This window comes from Aythya ferina, assembly GCF_964211825.1.
Source record: "Aythya ferina genome assembly, chromosome: 1".
Lineage (NCBI taxonomy): Eukaryota > Metazoa > Chordata > Aves > Anseriformes > Anatidae > Aythya > Aythya ferina.
Genome location: NC_140296.1, coordinates 121,881,204 through 121,904,581, shown reverse-complemented (window position 1 = coordinate 121,904,581; position 23,378 = coordinate 121,881,204). Strand labels below are relative to the sequence as shown.

General features: G+C 50.4%; 1 protein-coding gene across 3 annotated transcripts in view; it reads right to left on the bottom strand.

Annotated features, from left to right (window-relative positions):
- Positions 1-23,378, bottom strand: part of LOC311436829 (galactosylgalactosylxylosylprotein 3-beta-glucuronosyltransferase 1-like) — a 26,944-nt gene extending 3,566 nt beyond the window's left edge. The window contains exons 1-6 of one of the 3 annotated variants that reach the window (XR_014693104.1): positions 23,227-23,378; positions 5,892-6,040; positions 5,143-5,681; positions 3,571-3,867; positions 2,956-3,063; positions 323-470 (exon numbers count right to left, since the gene is read on the bottom strand). Coding sequence is in view for 2 of the 3 variants with exons in the window: in XM_084519337.1 (XP_084375463.1) it covers positions 2,977-3,063; positions 3,571-3,867; positions 5,143-5,681; positions 5,892-6,003 (1,035 nt within the window). In the remaining variant the exon portion in view is untranslated. The remainder of the gene's footprint in view (positions 1-322; positions 471-2,955; positions 3,064-3,570; positions 3,868-5,142; positions 5,682-5,891; positions 6,041-23,226) is intronic. The other 2 variants (XM_084519337.1, XM_084519338.1) reach the window with 2 other exon arrangements.

Below are 23,378 nucleotides of genomic sequence, written 5' to 3'. Positions count from 1 at the left end.
TCTATCTGCACTGCAGAGTCCTAGCAGGGATGTTTTATTTATGAATTAGCAAAAGTTTTTGAAGGATTTTTCCTCCCAGTGTTTTTGAGATCTGAGGATCCCTCTCTGGAAGCTCTGAAATGCAGGTGAACTTCTTTCCCTAATTCCCTATTTCCAAATATCACAAGGCAGCAGGAGTCCTATGCTAAACCACGTTCTTCTTGTTCTGATGCCTGTAAATACACGTTTGCAGTAAGAATAAGTAGGTTTTATAACACCAGTCTTGAGCAATAGCTTTCAGGGCTTTAACAAAGAAAAAATACAGAGAGAAATTAATTCCCACCTCCTGCTCTCAGAAGCCAGAGTCTGCATTTCTAGGGACTTCGGTTTCAATATGCAGTCTGCAGGGATGCATGCTGTGAGAGTTTTTGGATCTCACCCATGATCCTCAGTCCCAACACATTTCAGATCCTCCCTAATGGTTCTCAGGGCTGAAAAAAGGCAGAATTTTTAGTGCAGAAAAGCACTTTTGAAAAATAAACGTTGAACTCTTCTTTTTCATTTTGTTGCCTTATGAAAAGGCAAACAGTGCCACATGCATTATTGTCCCCCCTTGATAGATCTGCCCTAATGGAGTTTGCTTCCCTAGACTCACAAGCGCTGCCATGGTTCATCTAGACACAGCCAGGAGCAGTGGGAACGTAGGCAAGGAAGAAAGTGGACTCCAGCTGGGATAAAATAGCTGCTATTCATGCAATACCCACTGAAGCCTGATCTTTGCAGTTTATGTGATCAGCAGGTCCCATCACGCTGCCTCTGTGGCAATCCAGAGAGCAGGCACACATGCCAAGAAGCCCTCTAAGTGGGCTAACTGGAGATTAGCAGAGCACCAAAACCCACATCAAATAATGTCTGCCTGGCTCATGTCCACAGGCATTAAAGGGGAAAGAGGTCTCTGGGAGGTCTGGAACTTGACTGGCCTCATCTAATCCTTAACAAGGATGAGTTCCCAGGAGGGGAAGACAGAAATACCCTCCCTATTGTGTCTAAGAACAGAACATCCTCAGGGGAAAAATTTTACCTCTTTTTTTTTTTTTTTTTCTTTTCTTTTTTTCCCTCAGCGTTGTTTCATCTAGAGCACGTCTGTCAAGGTTCTGAAGCTCAATAGTAAGAACCTCCAAAACTCAACATAGCTGTCAGCAGACACGTCAATTTAAAACTTTATAGGGGGTGTGGGTGTGGAATCTGATGATTTGGTTTGAGTGCTCTCAGCTGAATCCACTAAGCTTCTCAAAGCAGCACATTCACACCCAAAGCCTTTGCAGGTGCCTCCTCGGGTGGATGCTACCTGCACACTTGGGTCAGAGAAGCTGCCCCAAAGGGCAGATGATACTGCAGAAAGGATTTGGATCAAATCAATAATGCAAGTGGAAAAAGCTCCCCAAAATCTACAGAGCTGACCCAGTAGAGACTCTGGCTTGAAGGCAGAGAAGTGATACCCCATACCAGTTAGCTGGAGTCTGAGTATTTATGAGCTGAGTTCAGGCAATTGTAGCTTTAGTCTGCCACAGACCCAGCACAACTGGGTATATAAAATGAAACCATTACCACTAGAAGATTGCACACAAGTGCAGGTTAAGAGAGGTGCTGCTATCTACACGTAGGACTAGCATCATTTTACATTTGCCAGGGTATCTGAAATATTCATGAAAAGCTGGCAGAGACGATGGGGTTTGTGCCCTACAGGAGGGCCAGGTAGGATTCCCGTGGTGGCACCAGGTGCCTACGTTTAGGCAGCTGACTCCCATGTCTGCATCTGCTGCTGGATGTGCAGGTGCTGGGATTGCTTTGCGCTTTGTATGGCTGTCACTCAGAGATGACGGGATGATGTGGAAACGCTGTACGCAGCTACAAGCAATGCTCATACCAGATCAGTGCAGAAGCTGAAACGCTCATGACTGCCTGTATAACAGCTGTCAGTTTTGTTTCCCCTGGCAGAGCTGAGCTGAATATTGGGGTCAGGACTGCAAGCAACCGTAGAATATCTTCCAAAGCAGGAGTAAATCATTCAGCATCCTGCATTCTGCCACAAGTATGAGTCATTCCAGGAAGAGTTAGGTACTCCTGAGTTGGATGCCTTTATTTATTTTATTTTTTTTTTGTGAATTTTGGGCTAGGAATCTGCCAAGGGCAGACACTGAGATCAAAGGGCATAGCAGCTGACGGAGGAGGACATGGCTCCTCTGAAACCTGTTCATCATTCTCTATTTCTAAGAAGATATCACTGAACGCTTATACATTCCTGCCCTCACCTATGGTGGTTGCCATAATCCCTCCCCCTCCTGCTTAACTTTGCTCTGTGGACCATGCAGGAGCTCATAGTGCCTTCAGCATTTCTCCTCAGCAGCAGACGTATTCCTAGCTCTCGTAATGTTGGTAGTGAGTCCTTCAGGCTTTGTGAGAGCCTGTGTAGGTTGCTCTTTGCTGGTTCCTGCTTTCAGACGGTCTTGAGTGTCCCGTCAACCTTTCCCTGCAGCACCCACACCACGATTGTTCACACAAGACAAAAGCAGAAGGTGGAGGTGGAGGGGCAATCAGGGAAAAAAAGTCATCTGCAGAACAGTGATCTCGTTCCACGTGCTGTTGAACAACTCCCCCACTGAAGGGAGTATGGACCTGGCAGAAATCAGGGAGGAAGGAATTTGGCTTGTCATTACTGAGTGAAACCATGAGATTCTTCTGCCATTTTTCTCTCTGCTTCCATGCAGGCAAAGCTTCTGTGGGGACTGCAAGGAGGTGTGAATGAGTACAGCATGCAGACAGTGAGTAAAGATGAGGATCTTGTGCAAACGGTGACATGATAGGGGAGTTACTGGGACTATCGCGTATGCAGTCTTTGAGGAAATAATAGTAAAAATAAGGAAAGACATACAGACTATTTACCCTGTCAAAAACGATAAAGAGAAGGGTACTCACATCGGGGAGCTGGCTCTCTGCCTACACCTCTACTCTGGGGTCTGTGAATCCACGCTTGCCTTCGTTAACCAGAGTCGGCCTCTCCGTCCTCGTGTGCCAGACCAACACCTAGAGGGAACCACAAAGAGTTCAGGGGCTCTGGATGCCTTGCAAATGCTGAGAGCAGTGCATCCGCCAGGGGGAAGGATCCTGAGCAACCCAAGGCTTGTAGCTGTTGGAAGTGTGTGGTTTAAAGGACTTCAGACAGGGCCTGTGGAGGCTTTAGAGGAGCATGAAGCAGTGACGAGGAGGAGAGATCATTTTGGACTGACACCCCACCCAACCCTCTGCCAGTTCTGGGTTTGAGGGAAGTAATCTGGGCACGAATTGTATGGCTGAGGCTCTTTATTAGCACAGTTAGTGTGCACAGCACTAACTGTTCCTCAGTGCTTGCTGAGCTTCTCATCTGTAAAGCATTTGGCAGGCTCTGCCCGCCTGCCTTGGCACTGTTCGGAGCTGAGGTGTGCTGGCACAGAGCAGGCACGGTAGAAGATGGATGGGGCATGGCAGGAGGCCACGAAAGCAGCCAGGATCTAGCAAAGGGGATGTACTTTCCAGGTCTCTTGTGATGCTCACCTTTGTGCAGTTGGCTGCTTTGGGCTCCAGCCCGTCCATAGTCACTAAATCCTTCAGCAGACTGGTTTCCTGGTAGCCTCCTTTAACTCCCTCCAGCTTGAAACTGGCTTGAGGCTTCTCCAAGATCAGCTTGATGCTGATGGCAAATCCAGCCATGTCAATAGCAAAGGGCCGGTTAGGGTCAAAGACGGTTTTCCACCCCACCACCTTCCCTGCTGGGCTCACTTTTGGGGATTCGTACCGCAGCCCTCCGACGAAAGCCACCGGCCAGACTGACACCCTCCTTGTGTAGCGCATCTGTGTGCCAGAAGGAAACAGTGCTGTGAGAAAGCAACCTTGCCATGCCTGTCCCGGCCCATTAGCACACCATCCTCTGTTTTCTTTGGCACCTGTCCTCCCCCGTTGACTTCCTACACAATCGCATAGCTCCAGGCAGCACAAGATCTATCTCCTTCGCCTGTGCTGCTGTTTGAAGAGCTACAGCCTGCAAAGCCATGAGGCTCTGCTTGAACACTCCCTTCATTATACACCCAACTCGCTGCTTTTCAGTGCCCACATTCAGTCCCTCAGAAGAGGGAAAGCCTTTCTGATCTCATCCGAATTTTTATCACTTTTTGTAAATGACAAATACAACTTCTACGAGGACTCCACCTCCATACCAACTCCACTCGCTCCAACTTTACCCTCATACAAGTCACCTCCCTCCCAGACTGATGGATCTTTGTCCTCCCTTACTGCAGCTTTCCCCCGCCCCTATTCTTCCATCCGTGGTTACTTCCTAAAAGAGTGTGGTTTTACTGAATTTGCCACAAAGGACCTGGAAAGAAATAAGAAAGGATGAGCTTAACAGAGAGCTAAGAATTGCTGAAAATGGGAAATGTGTTCTGATGCGTAACGTGGTATTCTGACTGGTGTGTAACAGTTTGGCTTAAATTGGTGACAAGGGAGTTTACTGAATAATCATTTTTTGCGAGTTTGCAACAGACTTGGCATCTCACAAAAGCCAGGTTTCCAGCCAAAGTCTGGGCAAGCTTCTGTGATCCCAGGAGCACAGATCTGCTGTGGTGGCTGGAACCCAGAGTATGGAAGGGCAGGAAAGGAGAAAAAGTGGATTAGAAAGTCAGTCAGCTTTTCTAATATCCCCTACTCATCACACCCCTCCAAGAGAACTGATCCATGCTTTGCCAGAAGTTTATCATCGGTGCTTATTTAAATCATCAAATCTCTTTGTGAAGAGGTGTATATTCTGGGGTACATATTCCCTGACCCCTCTGAAAACGAACCCAGGAGGCAGTAGTTGGTGTAATGCTGTGTGAATGGCTATTGACATCTGCAGCACACACCACAGCAGATGTGCTTTTTGCTTTTTCAGCCCTCTAGAGAACGGCTTCTGGGTTGCATAGCTGTAGGCTTGTGTCTGCCCTATACCCAGCTGCCACCGAGTGCAGGGAGACGAAGGCTCCAGGCAGCATGCCACAGCCTTCGTTTCCCATTTAATGCTTGCAGTCCACACGGGAGACCTGGCTAAATTCATTATTTTTTTTCTGTCCCACGTAATTTTCCGGCTCTTACCTCTTCAAACAGCTCCAGGCTGTAAGTGTTATCATCGTCGGCGAAATACACTACCCCTTCTGGCGGCGCGGTGTTGCTGAAGCTGTCCCTCAGCCAGTGCAGCCCCAGGTTCCTCTGCAGTGTCCCCCGCGGGGTGTGGGATGGGATCCAGGACAGCCCCAGCTTCAGGCTCTTGGGTGTCTCCACGTTGAGGTGGGTGAAGTTGAGGCCTGCCTTCTCCAGCAGGTTGGACACCAGGTTGGTCCTCCGGGGCGAGTCCTCCACCACCACCCAGTGCAGGTTCTGCACGTGCAGGAAGGTGTTGGCCAGGCGGGTCAGCTCAGCTTTCTGCACCGGCCGCGTGTAGGTGGGGGTGATGACGAAGATGGTGGGCAGGGTGTCTGACCACGGAGGGGGCCGGGAGTAGACATAATTCTGGATGACTTTAGGCGTTGCCCTTATGCTCTGCTGCTGCCGAACGCATGATGGGAGGCCTTCGTCTCTCAGCGCAGAGGTACCGTTGAGGAGAGCTTTCGAGGTCACGTTCTCATCTGTCTCTTCTGGGACAAAAGAAAGGAAGAAGAAGAAAGAAATTAGAGAACTACCCACTGCTGAGCTGCCTTCTCTCCAGGGGATGCTATATTTCTAGAGTCAATGCTCAGCACATCAGCCTCCTCTCCCTCAAGCCAGCCGAAGGTGCACACTCCTAAGAGAAGTCATCACACTCATCACAGCCACAAGCACGGTGACAGCAGAGCTCTTGCACTTACTTCTCAGCAGGCTGAGGTAGCGGGTGGTTGGGTATTGGTGCCACAAGGTTAGGAGAAGAGCCCATGGCAAGGCGATCAGGAGCGTGGTAAGAAGGTTACGTCTCCTCAGCATGCTGCAGAGAGCTCCCAGTGCCCAGGCATCTCTCTACCTTTCAGAACAGAGAAAAGAGTAAGACCTCTGAATTATCAGGCAAAAAAACCACTGGGACAGGTAGGTCTACAGGCCAAACTAATAGACTTAAGTTTGGTTTGCTTGGCAGGAGGCATGATAAATGTTGGGCCCCGATCCAGCGAAGCATTCGTCTAAGTGTAAGTTTACAAGGAGACCCATTAACGTTGCAGGCCTGAACCATTATCCAGCTGCCCTGGCCAATTCCTGTGCTATTGAGCAGAAGCTTTTATCTATTTTTGTTGCTGTAAAAAACTTCCCGCTGCCCCAAAATGAACCCACTGACCTTGGCTTCGTGTTGGCAGAATCTTGTCAGAAACCTTGCAGAATACAAGCCCAAAGAGGACTGTTACCTGCTCCCTTTTCAGAGGAGAAATATTAATTCCTGACCTGAGTTTGTTTTGAAGATTTATTTTTTTTAAACTATGTGCAAGATTTGGGTTCCTGCAGGAAAAACAGAAAATGTCAGGATGCCCAGCATCTCTTTCAGCCCTGCAGTTTTAATTCATTCTCCTTATGCAGATTCATCGTTGCGATCAGTGATGCACATTATCACCCACTAAGTTTTCCAATAAAGTCCCTGCCTCGGTCATTCCACAGTGCTGGTGATGCTTGCTGCAAGTTTAATTATTCCACATCCCTTCCTACCCCTGGTTTGCTGTTTTTGGCTACTGCAGAATTTAGTCTAAATCACAGAATAATTTCTTTCTTAGAATTTCTTTAATGTACATGACTAAGACATCTGAGAAATCACAACAGGTAGCAGTTATTTTTTGAAACTCCTTCTAAAAGGTGAGAGGAACTAAAGGAAAATAAAGAGAAATTAAGGACAAAAGTATCAGGAATAACCAACAAGGGATTGTTAATTTACAAATGGTCCAAGCTACATTAGTCCCATGCTTCATCGTCCACAATTGTTGGGCTCCCACTAAGTCAACATGACTAAGAGCAGTCAATCTGCCTGGAAATGAGACCCTTGGCTGCTTGAGGTAGATATGCCTTCAACAAAGCACCCAACATTAGCGATTAGTTTGGAAAACACAGACTGAAGGACTTGGAAGTCTACTGGAGACTCCTTGTTTGGGGACTTAACTCAGCCCTGTGTAGCCAGGGTGTGATGAGATGCCAGTCCTGGCTCACATCCTTGAAAAGACCGTGTATAGTCATATGGACATGAGATCCAAGGGATGACTTTGGGAAGTCCAGCATTAAATGGGCTTGCCTAGGGCATATGGTGCCTTCTGTATGGCTCTGGCACAGTCAGGAACATTTTCCTCCAAGTTTTCCTCCAACTTCCAGCTTCTGCTTTGGTCCCTGTATCCATATGAAATCTCCCAATACTGTTACCACACACCAACACAAAAAGCAGTGGTTTAGAAAGAGGAATACACTGCAGAAACACTGAACAGCACAAAGCAAAATTACTTGTTGCCACCTAAGGACTTTCTGCTCTCACTACAGCAGGATGCCTGATGTTTGAGAGACGTGCCATTGCTGGATTTTATTCCCCTCTCCCTCCTGGTAACATCTGTAATCTGCTTCCTCTGGGATTCCTTTTTGATGCCAAATACTTCTCCTGGTGGATTTCCTCCCTACCACAGAGATGCTCACTGGGAGGCTAAAGGGAGCATAAAACATCCATTAACCTCCTGCAGAGACATTTCAGTTGGAAAACTGCAGTCCCACCCCCTGGGAACTGGAGAGCTACTGTATGGCACAGCTCCTCCGGGCCCTCTTGCTCTCCTAGGCTGAAACCAATTTCAGGGAAGAAGGCTAGAGCATCATATAGATATAAGCGGAGGAAAGGGTGTTCAAGCTGGATGGCTCTAAATTCCTGCCCTGCAATATCTTTCCAAGGTGTACTGAGGGCTGGCCATCTAAACCCAAGCTCTTCAAAGGAACACAGGCGCACCAAATGCAAAGGAAACTCTTCTTGCCCAGCAGCTCCTCTTCTGTCCAAAGGGGAAGGATTGCCCTGCTTCAGCCTTAGAGAATCATATACGAAAGAACATGATTACTGGTCTGAAAGGGCTCTGCCTGGGAGTGACAGCAGCCACATGGTAGTCCCAGAAGACATAAGGGGATGCTAGTCCAAATTCACCCTCTGGGGTCTTCTTGGGCCCCTTTTTTTTTTCCTGATATTTTGCTTTGGTCTCCCTGCTAAAGCAAGGACCATGCAGTCACAGGGCTCATCGCTGCTCTACCACCACCAAAAATCAAACCCACTTCAGCTAAATCTGACAGAAGCCTCGTATGCCTCAGCAGGTCTTCTGGCAGGCAAGTACATACAGGTAGCCATACTCACGTGCCCCAGTAAGGAAACTGCCTCAGCATGAGCTTATTCCTTATTAGACACCAACGGTACCGAGCTGGAGCAATCACAGTACAGAACCTGTCTCCTCAAACTAACCACTTAAGGTGACAATCCCGAATGCTCCTTACCCCACACGCAGGGCACGCCATGGTGGCTCTTCCTCCACTTTGGAAAACTGACCAAGAAATGGGCCAAAGAACTGGGGTGGCTGGGGGTGCACAGGAGTTTGGTGAAGCCTTGTGCTATAAACATGCTGTCTCTGCTTAATTTTACTGCTTTCTGATGGCTGGACCCAGGGCAGGTACAAGAGATCCTTGAAGAATCAGTGCCGAAGGCACGGGCGCCTGGTGAGCTACAGGATGGTGTTACCCACAGCGGGGCTGCTCTCCCCCCAAGAAAATCCCCTCTTTTACCAGAGCAGCAGCACACAGCAAAGTTTCCTGTCACCTGGGGCCACGAGGAGGGACAGAGACATCAGAGAAATCCAGGCCCTAAAGCAGAGCTCCTGCGCTGCCTTGTAAGGGCAGCAGACACCTAGGTCCGTCCACCCAGGCTCTGGCTCGAGGGCATGGCAGCTCCTTGCTTCCCCTGAGATGCCTGCAATTCCAACCAGCTCCGTGCTAGAGTCAGGCAGCCAGTGTTTCTTCCCGTTAATAAAAGGCCTTAATTACACAGGCACGGCTTCCCCACAGCGGGCATGTCATTCTGCAAACTCGGGTCGCTTCTGGAGGGAAGGCGAGGAGGCGGCGGTGGCAGCTGTGTTACCAAGAGAGCACAGAGGAGCGGGGATCAGAGCCTGAACAAATTCCCTTTCTAGTTCTTTCTCCTCCTCCTCACAGGCAGCCCTGTTCATGCTTCCTGAATGCTGCAAACAAGCGGAGATGCTGCCTGTGCGTGCAACTCCCCTGTGTGTGCTCTTTGCTCATTTATTTCTGTGTGTACCTCCTCGCTATTGCTTTTCTGCAGCGTGCAGTGCTGGAGAAGTTAAGCCTCGCATAAAGCACCGGGTCACTTGCGAACCTCACAGAGGGGTCTGACTTTCATCCTGTTTTCAGAAAACCTGCCTTGGGATGTGATGTTTTCTCTTTAAAACCTTACCTTCTCTCCCCTACCGCTGCCCCCCTGCATCCATCATGCTTGTGCTCTTCTCTGTTCCTTTATATTTTTTTCACCTTTCTTTTCTCAGTCTTTAAGAGTTTCTCTTATTCCCTGTTTCCAGGACTACAGGAACGCCCTGCCCTACTGATGGCTTTAGCCTTCATCCTCCCTCCTTCCCCACACAAATACCCTTAGCATTTTCTTAATGTCCACCCCGCATGAAATATTTCCCACAAAGTGGTCCATTACAGCATCAGCCCATCCTCTTGAAAACACAGCATCAAAACCCAGTCACGTGTCAATGCCTCTGGGTAGCTTGCTGATGGCCCCAGTGGGGCTTGCAGAGGTTTACTGCACATATTTTTACCTACATTTTATAATTAAAAACAAAGTCCCCTAAGTGGCTCAGATTAATTGCATGCCTGGCTGGCAGGCATTACTGCGCCTGTTCTTGGCATGAGCAGCTACTCTCCTTCTGCCTTTAAACCCATTCAGAGCAGATCCTATTAAAAGAGATCCAAGATCAGAAGAAAATTTTTGTGATCGGCTAAACCAATCTCCAGCAATCATCCCGTAATTCCTGGGTTTAAGCTGTAGAGGGCAGGGACTGTCTCTTAATGTGCTTGTACAGTCCTGCACTGATCCCAACAGGAGCCTCTGGATGCACTTGCAATACAAATATTATTGATTGTACTCTCTTGCGGGCTCTTCTCCTCCCTTGCTATTTCCCCTGTCCTGCCTATTCCCCTTTCTCCTCCCTCTTCTTTTTTAACTAGTGTCTCCTGCAGCCCTCGTTTGTGTTACGCACCCTTAACAACATTAGCTGGATGTTTGATGGATGCCTTCAATATGCTGCCTGTAGCCTTCCTGAGCTGTTTTCCAATTACACATCCCTCTTCTTAATTTCATCCATCAATCTTTTGTTCTCTATTAAAAAATAAACACACACACACACAGAGTACAAAGCTGAGCACGATAGGGACAAAATGTTTCTTGTGCTACTCTTGGCTCACGCTGCTTTTTCAGGCTTCTCAATTCCCGGGACACAACAGCATCCAGCCTCCATTTAAGCCCGCGTGCTGGGGGGATTAATCTGAAAGGATTTGAGTGAAGGGAATGGGAGAAGCACACAGAAGAAGAGCCCAGCCACATCTTCTGGATGCCCCAGACTGATGCTGAAGAGAAGCACGATCTGGCTGAGGCTCGGAGCATCACGTGTGAGCGACCCCTCCATCAGCTAGGACCACAAGGAGTTTGGTATTTCTGTTCTGAGATTTCAGTTCTGCTCTCCACCTGCCTGATTCAGCATGAGAATGACACCTTTCAAAGAGTTTGCTGTGCAAGAAAGGCATTGCATCCTCTGGTTCAGGGCAGCCGGTCTGTTTGACCCAGGCACACAGACCCTGAATGCTGGACCAACCCCAGCCCCAGGACTGTGTGTCTGCAGCCTGAGACGCAGGCTGTAAAGATCGCTATTTTCCCAAAGGGACAAGTTTCACAGTTCAGACAGTCCCTCAGGGACATCCCACCATCCGTTCTACGGACTTTTCTAGGCAAGCGCCCAAAGCAAACAAATTGCAGCTGAGAGAGCCAAGAAATGCCCCTGGTCTTGGTTTGAGCAGTGTTTGCAGCATCCCCTGTGTACCTTGGGAGGAGAGCAGAGAGGAAAAGGGGGATGTGGGGAAAGGAGAGGGGCAGAGCCGGAGCACAGCTGCCAGCAGGGCACAGATGACTCCTAATTTCACGCACCAAAACTGTCAGTAGCGTTTGGGCTTTGTTTTGCTTGCCTTTTGCTGCCTCTCTCCATCAGTCCCTAGCCACCTTGAGGAAGTCCATGCAGATTTCATGAGTTCCCTAACTCCTGGTGTGGGAGCCGCGATGCTGAAGGCAGAGCAGGGAGCTTTCAATTATTGATGAGAGCGACCTCTCTTTAAACAAGGAATGCATAATTCATGGCAGCACCGGTATTTGTGGTGATCAGCAGCGGCTCTGTCTCTGCTTTGCTCAAATCCACAGGAAGCCGCTGTCCCCTCTCCCCCAACTCCCTCGGGCCCACCGGAGCCTTCAGCTGAAACTTCAATGCTGTTTCCAATCGAGACGAGCCAAGATGCTGCAGCGCTTCCCCTCACCGGGCAGCCTCCTGCCTGCTACAGATGTGCACAATAAAGTGGGAGGAGGGATCCGAGGAAGCACGGAGGTGGGTGTAATGGGTTATTGCTCGGGGACAAGCAGGGGTAATTACTGTGCAAACACAGCCACCAGAGGACATCGCTCAGCAGCGGGATTCCCCTGGCCCTCAGATGGCCGCAGGTGTGGTGCTGATGCAGGACAGAAAGGGCAGACTAGATGTGAAGGACAGCACCCGAGGGCTCGCACCCAGCAGTATTTCTTGTGGGAATGGGGGGACTGAAAAGCAAAGAGACAAAACCAAGGGAGAGACAAAACCCAGAGAACCGCAAATAACAAAACAAGCCAGGGAAGGATGGCCCAGTCCTTCCCCAAGGCAGGAAGAGCAGGGCTACCAGCAGCTGTGGGGTTTCAAGGCTTGAGCCCAGCTACAGGCTGTCGCTCAGCACATGGGCTCCCATGGGGACAACTTCCCCGGGAAGTGAGTCACTCCGAGTGAGGCAGCCGTGCTCCCCAAGCCCCCGCTTCTTCCTTGGATGTAGCACGAAGCCTTCATCCCATCCTTGGCAGCTCCAATCCCTTCGCCATATGGGACTGCAGTTCCTTTCAACCCAGAAGGCAGGCTTTGGGGAAGCCCAGAAGTCAGGCTTTTTGTCCTTGGGGAGCTTGCAGTGTGCACCCCCAGCCCTCCTGGGCCTGCACGAACCCAACTCAAACATCTTCCTCCAACCTTGGACCTGTCACATCTGCGGGCAGCTTGGCATGGCACAGAGAGCACAGAGCACCAAAATCCTTATCCCAGGTCATGCCTAAGCAGTGCAGAACCAAGGACGGTCACACTTTATGCTGGGTTTTGTTCCAAAGTTATATAAAAAATGCAGAAAACGAAAAAAAAAAATATGTTGGAAGAAGCTAATCAGATCTGCTGGAGAGGTCCCATGGGAGCCAACACTTTTGAGACAGCTCAGCCTGCTGTCCCCAGGTAGATCAAGGGTATGCAGGCATTATCTGGGCTATCAGCGGGAATGGAGATAACCCAGTTCAGATATAGACTAGACCTTGAACTTGTCTGTGAAGGCCAGTTATGCAGAGCCCGAGAAAGGAGGTCTGAAATAGGTTATTTTTAATCAGCCTGGACCCAAACGTCCTTCACGACTGACCCGTTCGACCTGTAGCTGCCTTCCCTGAGCATCAGTGAGGATGGGCTGCGACTCGCAGCGACGCAGCCCTCGACCCAGTTCTCATTTCCCTGCATCCGTGCCACCTGTTCCCAACCAGAACTGCAATCCAGGGGTGCCAGAAATACCCAGGGAAAGATTGGCAGCCTGGGCCCAAACAGAAGAAAGAGGGACCAGATGTCTCCTGAGAAAGCCAGCTCTCTCCGGAGAGACCTATCTGCCTGGAGTTATCCTTTCTCAAAAGGAGCTCGAGGGCTTATTTAAACTACAACTTCTCTCCCCTGCTGCCAAGCACTGGCAGAAGTAAGGTCCTTTATAGGCACTGGCGACTGTTATAGAAATAACCACTCCAAAGGTATCAGTGACAATCAGCCCCGTATCTACATTGTCAAAAAAAAAAAAAAAGAAACGGAAAGAAAAAGCTTTCATTTTTTTTTTTTTTTTCCAAGGAGGCAAAATAATTCTAAGGAAGCAAAAACAATGCTGAATTGTTCCAAAGTGTCTGTGCATTTCATCCAGAGCTTTCCCTACTGTGTTAACAGCTGATGCCTGTACAGCGGGAGTGGGAGCTGTCATTTTACACGTTTCTTACAAAAGCAGAAAGGAAAAACCCGTAGTTTTTCCTTCCAGAGCATTTTCAAAGATGGAGAGGAATTACTTTTTCAGAGAAAAAGGCATTAGGTATTATTTGAAGGATAATTACATTTCACAGATGCTTGTTTGGGGGAAAAAATAAAATCACCTTGATCACAAGCTCCTTGTAAAGATATGGGGCCCAAAGGCCTCTGGTAGCAGTCAGGATGCAGGGATGGGCTTTGATCTTAGCTGTGTGTCAATACGACATCAAATGCAGACCTCCAGAGGAACACGCTATCACTAATGCATGCTCTTGATTGATTTAGATAGCTTGTTTTCCCCCTGCTTTCAAAGGCAGTGTTGAAATGCTCTTCCCTGCTGGACTCCCCGGATGCTCCTAGGGAGGGCAAAAGAAACCAAAGGAGAAGCTGCTCTGGCTGAAGTCACACTACCAGCGAGCAGAACAGCCTTTATGCCACTTACAACACAAGCAGAGCTGGGGATGTCAGCTGTCTGCCTGAAACAGGTGGAAATACTGACATTTTAATGCTTACACGTGTGTGCTGGCAGAACCCAGAGCCCTTCATGCACAGAAAGAAGCGAGGGCAGAGGACACGTGCAGTGTAGGGGCAACAACCCCCCGGTGTTTTTATTTGGGAATGCTGGCCGGATTGCATGATCAGTGAAAGCACCAGAGCAGCTGAGGTTGGGAGTGGAAAGGGGAGAAAGGCCTTGGTCTCCTTGATGGACATTTTTGCTGCAGCGGCTCTCCGAGCGGCGTGAAATATGCTAGCTCCGTAACCAGCTGAGATGGTCCAAAATGCTAATTCTGATCTTTCCCTCCAAACAAATCTTCAGTGCTCATTAGATCTGCCACTTGCTGTGTGGCGTCCAAGTGTTGTGCAGACGCCTTTAAAAACAAATGGAGAATGGAGAAATAAAGTGGCACCTCGAGAATTTTCATTTGCAGTAGATATGCGTTATGGTCCACTGCTTGATTTGTACCTTAAATGTCACAGAAGATCTGTACGGCTTCGGTTCGATTAAAAGAAAGACCGGGATGAAAAACAGCGAGCCAGAAAGCTGCAGCATTTGTCCTCTGCCTTCTGTGGGTGAAATGAAAAGGGAGGAAGGGAAGAAGTGGCAGCAGGATGATGGCCAGGGCACTGCTATGGCTGTCCTGCTGTCCTTCCCTGTCCTAACAGAGGCACTATTGCCACTGGACCATAAGCAGGCAACATCCAAACACATGCCAGGGCATCTGAGACCAAGAGACCCATGTATAACTGATAGGTCCCTCTTCTAGGCATGCCAGCACATCAGTCAAAATACCTAAATTAGGCACCAGCGGCCAGAAAGTAGCCCCACATCACGATGTTGAGGAGTTTTTCTTTGTAGAAAACATGTGAAAAAGCACTTAAGCAGCAGATACATTTTGGTGAACAGATGGAGCTGCGGAACAGCAACAGCCACGTACCCCTTCCTGACAAAAATCCAACCCTTCCAGAAAGAAAGGGTGCAGCTTTTGATTTCTGTTTCTCCACGTCTTGCATGATTGAAATGAAAGAGGTTTGTCTGCTGGGAAGGCAAAGAAGACAAGCTCACAGCATGAGAAAGAAACTGCTCTCTCTTAGAGCATACAGAGCTTGTTCTCCTTCTCTGCTGTGTCCCTGAATTGCAAATGAAAGTAACCTGGTCTGGAAGTGGTCTTTGCACATGGCATCTATGGTTCTTCCCTTGGAGGGAGGTTGGTCTGTGCTGTGCTGTATTTCTAAGCTTACCTGTGATTTTGTGTGCTTCAGGCCGCTCAAGACCTTGGTGCAGTAAGGGCTTGATGCTACCCTCCAAGTTGCTGAGTTGTCTGCTCTGCCTATTCCTCCAGCTTTGTGTGATCTCTGCACAAATTACAGCAAGAAAACACAGGGAGGTGCCTCTCCCCAGCTCTCACATCCCTGCACTCACAGATGCTGGTGAAATGCCCTCCTTGCTAGCTCCTTGCCACCTGCATGGGGTGCTAGCTGGCCTGGGGCAGAATAACTGAGGAGCAGAGACTTCGGGTTGGCAGGGAGAGGTGAATTGGGCTTTTTTGGAGCCCTGGGAGCTCAAAGGCAGGGAGTTCAAAGGCAGATGCGGCTGCCCTGAAACATCAGGGCAGATAAAAAGCAGTCTCTTGTTGAAAGAAGAAACGGGCTGCTGATGTAAGTCTCAGAGGTGGATTTGAACCTCTCCCAGCTCTGCGGGTGAATCCGTCCCTCTCCTCATGCTGGGGGGAGGCAATGCCCTCTGCTTATCGAAAAGCTCTCAGAGCACCAGGCCAGGGTGCAGGATCCCCACAGAGAGTGGTGTTGGTAACAGCTGCATGGCACAACGAGAAACTGGATCTCTAGTAACTCAAGAGTGGCTTAAAACATGGGCACAATTTGTCCTTACTGGGCTATAAACTCCTGCTCCCAGGGCACGCTTCTGGCTGCTTTCCATAGTTGTCTTCCTTCACCAGATTTTATACATGATGTGACTGGTGCACGGCCTTTTCTCTCTTCCTGCAGTGAAGTCTCTTTCTTTAACCCACTAATTCTGTCCCAGCAGAGGGATGCTGGGTGTGTGTTACCCAAATTGAGCTAACCCAGGAGATTGGCCTCCTGGTTCTGGTGCTGAACCTAATTTCTAGGCCACATGCGTTTTAATCAGCTGATGCTCAGGTCAGGACCCATGCAGGAGAGAAATATCTAGCATCAGATCTTAGCTGTCTGCTCAGCGGCATGCAGAAGGGAGCACAAAAGGGCAGAAATCACATCTAGAGCCTATTCTGCACCAGGGTTTACCAGCTACAGGGCTCAGCCTGGCTTTGAGGGAGTAACAATCCCGCTGTGGCATGGTTTGCTGAACAAAGCTAGCTGGTGGCAGTGTATCTAACGCTGAATGGGATCCTCTGAGTAGGTGTTGACACCACAAGCGTCCTCTGCAGCACCTCCAGAAGAGGCTGTTGGGTGGGATGAAGCACACAGGGTTCGTCTAGCAGGATCATGTCGTGACTGGGTGTGCGAGAGGGGAGGCTGATCGTGATACGGGGCCTGTGTGGGACTTGTTGTCAAAGCAGGGGACAAGGGAAGGGAGAGCTAACCCCCAAGGCTCTTGGAGGTGGTACTTTTAGGAGCAACTTTTAATTACCCTTTCCCAAAGAATCCTTGGGGGTAGCCTATATTCCCCCACAGAAGTCTTTTCCATATAGATGTCAGCAGTGATGAGCTGATGCTAATGAAGTGCTGAGCAGTGTCCTGTGTCTTCCCTTGTGATGGAGCTGCTGATGTGTATCAAGTGATAAGAGATTTGTTGTGTTTTCCTCGCTGCTCCAGGAGTCCTGCTCTAGCACGAAAGTTAGAAACGTCACTTTTGCTGTCAAGAGTGCTCCTGCTATCGCTTGGTAACATGATTTTGGGAAGCCACATCCAGCTGCTGACAAAATGGAGGTTGTTAGGAGTAGGAGGACGTTTCAGGGAGCAAAAATGGGGTGAGGGGAGAAATGCTGGCCATGCAGTCTGCCACGTAGTAGCACTTGCCAAGCCACAATCAACTTCTCCCTCCCAAAGACCTGCCGGGGGACACCTGGGCTAGCAGGAGCCAGTGGTTAACCCCCCGGCCTCCTTTCTGTTGCTCCAAAGAGCTGGCACATGTGCCTGAGGGATAGAAGAAGAAAACTTGCTGTGTATCTTGGAGCCGGAGGGCTTGTCAGCTTGCCTGCACCGCTGCCCTGCACAGCCCTGCAATCCAGCTCGGCTGGGCTCGCATTTGGCTTCAGCAGATGCTGCTTGTGGGCTTTGTAGAGGTGCACTGGGATAATCAGGATTTGCTTTCTGTTTGCCTGCTAATTTGAGCCCCCGCTGTGAGATTTGGATGTTTCTGAGGATTCTGTATTAGCTTTAATGATTAAAAAATTATTTCAATGCTTAGCGAAGAAGATGCATGATCTATCATTGAAGCCGCTTAGCAACAGGACTCATTAGGACATGTATTAGTGCAGAAAGATACCCTTGCCCCAGTGTCCTCCTGCAACGACTATCCACTCATCTAAACAAGATAAAGGTCTTTGCTGGCCTCCTCTGAGGCCAGAGGATAAAGCACTCAACTGTGAAACAAGATTTCTTCGTTCTTTTTGCAGCTTCAGCTATGCATATGTATGCAGATCCAGGCAAATCACTTCACCTGCCGCAGTGCCTCAGTTCCCCCACAGGTAAGATAAGCACAACGATGTATAAGCACACTGGAGAAATGACTTTCGAGTGCCAGATCTCATTACAAACAAAACAAAACAAAACAAAAAACTATAAAACCAAACCCTTGCAGTGAATAAAAAGCATCTTAGCCCCTTTAGCTTATATGAACCACACAGTGTGCATTGCACTCCTGAAGCCCAATGTACAGTTAATTAATTATAGGGGAGAACAAAGATCTTCTCCGAGCTCCTCAATGCCTGATAGCAGCCGTGCAAAGATGTTAAAAACTTGTTAGCTGGATTAAAAAACATAATTTTTGGCAAAGCCTGGCAAGGTTTTTCTGCTTACCCTAGGGGCTATAAGCAGTAGGATGCTATTTTGCTCACAGGAACGCTGATAAATGCCCTCTCTGGGAGGAGTGCTCAGTGCTTTTTATCCCTAGTCATTCATTGATCCTCTCAGGCAGCACCACGAGAGGGAAACTGAGGCAGAGAGGAGGAAGCAGGTATAAAATGAGTCATTTTGGTTCAAAGTATAGGAACTGAGGTGTTCTTGGGCTTGCACTCGGGCCACTGAACTTTATACCTGACAGCAAGAGGCAAAGCCAGAGCATCTGAGCTCTTTTTGTGGAGATTGCCTTTTTTTTTTTTTGTGATCCTTCCTTAAAATTGCAGGAATGTGGCAGCACAGCATTGGCACTCTGATTTATTAATTCCATCCCATCCCACCAGCCCATAAAACAAAAGCATCTGTGTTTGCTCAAGAGGAGCACATGAAGGGCCTCATTCACGTCAGAGGTGGAGAGGGAAGCTGGCAGATACAGGCAAGTCGTCGGCGCCTCCTTCCTTTTCACCTTTGTATGGATTCGGGCTGGGGGAAGGGTGCATGGAGGTGGAAGGCAGCAGTCCACGGGGTATCAGGAAGGAGGAAGCTAAGGTGATTCTGGTGGTCTTCATGAGCTGGGCAAAGTGGAGGTGAGGAGGGACCCAAGGAACTTGCAAGACAGGCATCCCTGCACTTCAGAGAGGCCTCTGGATCCTTTGTGGCCACCAGGGCTCACCCAGAACTGTCCTTAGAGGTGGCCCTTCATACAGGCTTGCCCTAAGGAACCCCACTCTGCTGCTGTGGGCACTGCCAGGGCTTTCGAGAAGCTCTGAGGTTGTCCTTGTGGGGAGCCCAGCACTGCTGCTGAACCCACAGATACGGGCATCACCAGAGAGCAATAAATTAAATCTGCCAGCCAGAGGAGGAAGATCCCCTTACAACACTTTATAGCATGCTTTCAGAATCAGAAAGGCTTAGAGCGAGACAGATATTAACCATCCTACTTTATGGGGCATGGATGGGGAAAGCAGCAAGCAACCTCTACTCCTGCTGGGCTAGGACAGACCGTCCTGCTTCTAGCAAGAGGTACTGAGAGTTTTGTCCCACACAGAGGACCTGGCCAAGACTGCTTTTCTATCTCTGCCCCCAGAGGCAGCATCTTCTGGAGCTCAGCTGCCTGGTGGCACTGCACTGGGAGCATCACCACAGGGCAAGCAGGGGCTGCAAGCTGCTGCCTGCCCAGTCCTCGGCTTTTCCCCAAGTTCTCCCACACAAGGGCTGCCTAGGAGCGATCCCTCCTTGCTGGCAAAACGCAGCTCCCATGTGCCCTGTACTCCCACACACAAACCCACCGTGAACTCACAGAAGGAAACAACGCTGCTGCTCTGAAATCACGTAACCAGAACCGTGACTGTCTGACTGCTCGCCCTGTCCAGCTCCGGGTAATCCCAGTGCTTCGCTCGGCTACAGGCAGGCTGAACTAGGAATAAGTGCCCTTGCTCTCGTTGCTGAGGGGTAGCATCCAATTTTCTTTTGTAATGCAGCAGTATTCATAAAGCAGCAGCACACGAAGTTGCCCAGGCTGCTGGCAGCCTGTTCAAATCAACAGCAGAGGTAGGGGAAGCAGCAGCGTGAGCACCACTGGACCAGCTCAGATCTCAGCAGAACTTAACCTGAATCAGCTCCCGCTGACAAAAAACAAACCTGTGAGAGCTAGGTGTCAGCATGCAGGCTGGAAAACACAGATTTTTATTTTTTTTGCTTCTGCATAGAAATGAAAGTAGGAATTGCCCCAGTGGTCTCCATTCAAGCACATCTGTCTCCTTTCATCCTTTGTCTCACATTGATCACTGTTGTGTGTTTCAGAAGGTCCAAGAAATCCTGTGCCTGACAACTGTGAGAGGTTGAGGCCTGAAGATTTAGATCTATTTCAAATGGACAGTCCCGTCCAGTGACGAGCGATCTATAATCCATCAAAATGCCTCCTCCTCCCTCGAATCCTTCGCCCAGCATCAGCAGCACCTGGTAGCAGTGAGTTTCATATGTCACTATGCGCTGCACAGGAAAATACTTTTCCTCAAATTGCTACCTTTTGCGTTTTCCTGAGTGCAACGCAGCTCTAAGAAAAGTGATGTAGAGAAGCATTTATTCTCCTTGTTCTACGATGCTGGCTGCTTTGTTTTTTCACCCCGGTGTCCCTCCTCATTTTTCTCCCTGAGCTAACTAGCCCCATCTTAAGGCACATCGCTGTGAGCAGGAGGCTTTTCTGGGAACACCTGCCTGAGGAGGGAAAAATGGCAAGCACAAGCTAAAGGACCCTGTGCTGGAGCTACGAATCCCAGCTCTGTGTTATAACCCTGGGAAAAAAAGTCTCTCCTGGGGAAATTTAGCTCAGATTTTATAAATGTGAGGGATGTGCAGAGTGCACTGGTTTTAGCTTGGGGAGAAGGCTCTCAGCCCCCCGCACCGTGCAGCAGAGGAAGCCAACAAGGCAGCTGATTGAACACTTGGGAACACGGGCAAAGCAGATAAATTTGAGCTCTTAAGGGAAGACCTCCGGGAGCACTAATGTCACTTGAGAGGGAGCTAGAAGAGACTTCTCCGAGCTCTTAATTATGAGCCTGCACAGCTTAGAACAGGATAAAGGACGGAGCTCTTTACAAAGGCACCGACCGCAGGTTGGGGCGCAGTTTGGAGGCACATTGCAGCCTGGAGGGATGGGTCGGGTCCGAGAGGAGGGTGATGCTGGCTGCAGGTCTCATCTGCATGCTGTATTTCTCAGTCTGTTTACGGTTTTAAACTGCAGTCCCGTTAGGCTGAGCGAGTGCTCCCCAGTGCTTCTCAGAGAGGCAGGGAGACACCGATCTGATCCGATCCGATCTGGGGCTGTCTCAGCTCTGATGCTATCAGCTGCAGCGTCTCCCTTGTGAAGAGGGGGTAGTCACACTGACAAACAGCTCTGCATGTGGGCAGGGAGTGCTCTTCATCACGTATGCGGAGTACTTGGGGATCTCTGGATGGGAGGCTGTGCGGGTGAGCATAATGCTTATTGTTAAGCAGAAAGGCCGGGAGCACAAAGGGCAGGAGGATCCCGGGCTTCTCCAGGGCTTTGCAGGTGCCTTGGACCTGGCTTCCAGCCTGCCTCATTCCCACCTTGTTAGGCTTCGTCTTTTCTTAGGAACAATTAAACACAAGGAGGAAGGGGACAGATATCATCTTTCCTGTGTACATCCTGCAGAATAATTGCAGAGCTCTCCCAGGGCGATTTTGCATGCTCGGTAAAGGGCATCTTTGGAGTCTATCAGGTATCTCAACCCTCACCATCGCAGCGTACATCGGGAGTGCTCTGCTCCTCTCCCAGACGTCACCCTGATGGGACAAGGAGGTGAGGGGCAGCAGGGGCCAGCTCTGAGAAACAGGGGGCTGCGAGGAGGTGACCTTCACCACGGACCACCCTGGGAACGAGGTGAGGAAAGAAGCCCAAGGGTAAGGCTGGAGTGAGTCTGCCCCGTGCTCTTTGCTTTGCTCTTGGGCACTGGGGATGGGTCCTGGCCTGCTGCTGAAGCAGAGGGACGTGCCCTGCCATGGAGCACCTCCACCAGCATGGACAGGCAAGGAGAAAGGGCACTAGGCACACAGGAGATGCCGCCTTGAGCTGCCCAAAACAACATTGGCTGCTCTGCAGGGAAGATCCCATTGAGCAGTGCTGAGTGCTGGTCACAAAGACGTTCCCAAATCACAGAAAGCAACGTGAATTTAAGGGCTGTGGGGTTGTACGCCTGGAAGTACACTCTCTCTTGCATGCATTTGGCTGCTCTATAGCTCTGTACAGCTCCCTAGGCAACAGTCTTCCCAAATGGCACCGTAACGAAACCCAAAGGTGCAGGAGCTAAGCTCACTAAAAACCCTTTCCATGGGCATGAGTGCCTGCAGCCCAGCTGCCTTACTTTCTGCCCATGTCTCACAAGTCAGGCCGAGGCCCCTCTCCGTGAAGGTGGCCACATCTCAGCCATCCCCTGTGCCAGCTGCTTGAATCGCTTTGGAATTGCAAGGTTGCCTAAATGGTTTATCAATTATTGTAATTATTATTATTATTATTACTGCCACACCGAAAATGTCAAAAGAAGCCAAGAGGCCCTACATTGACACCATCCAATTCCTGAAATACCCGACACCACAGGCGAGCCACTCAGTGCAGCCACCTCTGGCACGGGCTGCCCTGCGGAGCCCGAACTCAGCGCAACTCAAGTGCCCTGCAAGTGATACTGAAGCAGCTCCCGGGAGGGAAAGGGGAGGGGGGGGAAATAAATAAATCTCAGCCTCGTGCCAGGACACAGCGTGTGCTCAGTCGTACAGCGTGTGCCCTGCCAGCAGAGAGCTTCCAGGAAACCAGGGGGTGAGCAAGAGCCATCCTGCTTCGAGGTATGGAAGGAGGGGGCTCGGTGGCATGCAGACAGATGTGATACCTGGCCCCACCGGTGCCCCCCTCCCTGTTAGCTGAGGCTCATCTCCCCAGCATCCCCTCCAGTATCTCATTTTGGAGCAGTGGCAGCCTCCCTGCTGCCAGGACCCTGTCCTGCTGCTGCTGTGCAACCAGCCTCATTCCCTGGTCCCGTCTCCCAGCCTTGGGCTCTCCAGCAGCACCAGGGATGCGAGGCATGCACCTCACCTTTCTCACCGGAGGAGATTTGAACCCGAGCAGCATCAGGGGACCAGACCTGCATGTGTACCCTGCTGTGCTCAGCATACGTGCTCTGCACCAGGAGGCCTCCTCCGAGCACAGGGAAGGCGCTGAAAGCACCTGCAGAGGCTGCATCGCTCGTGCTCCCCGGCTCACTCGCAGAGCCCCTGCGAGCCTCAAGTTGCTGGCTGGGTATTTATTGCCAGTCATTGCTGCTCTGCTACGGGGATGCTCGGCGCTGCCCCGAGCACCCCTTCTCCCCGAGGTGTGCGTGGAAATCGCCCCCGGCAGGCCTGCCGAGGGAGATGCTGAGGAACCAGCTGCTTCTCCCCAGCCTCGCTGGCTGCAGGGGGGGGGGAAGCTGCCAGCCCCAGGGTGAGCAGCAGAACAAGGAGGGAGGAATTCAATACAATACAATGCAATAAAATAAAAAGTACTTTCCAACTCACCCACCCCAAACTCAGCATCCCCAAAGAACCCCCTTGCGCATGGCGAAGCAAGAAGGGGCTGGGACCCCCCCGGGGCTGGGAACCACCCCTCCTGGAGCTCTCCCCCGTTAGGGTCTCCCCCCTCTCAGGGTTTTTTTGGGGTTTGGCGACGCACGGGACCCCAAGGTCACCCCCCGCCGACCCCCCCGTCCCCGCAGCCGGCGCTTACCTGGCGGCCGCGCAGCCTGGCCGGGGGTCGCCGGGGTCGCACGGCGGTGCCGGGGGGGTGCTGCTGCCGGGGGGCATCGCCCGACACCGCCGCTGCTGCCACCACCGCGGCCGGCAGCAAGCCGGGAGGGCTTGGCGGAGCCGATTTAAGGC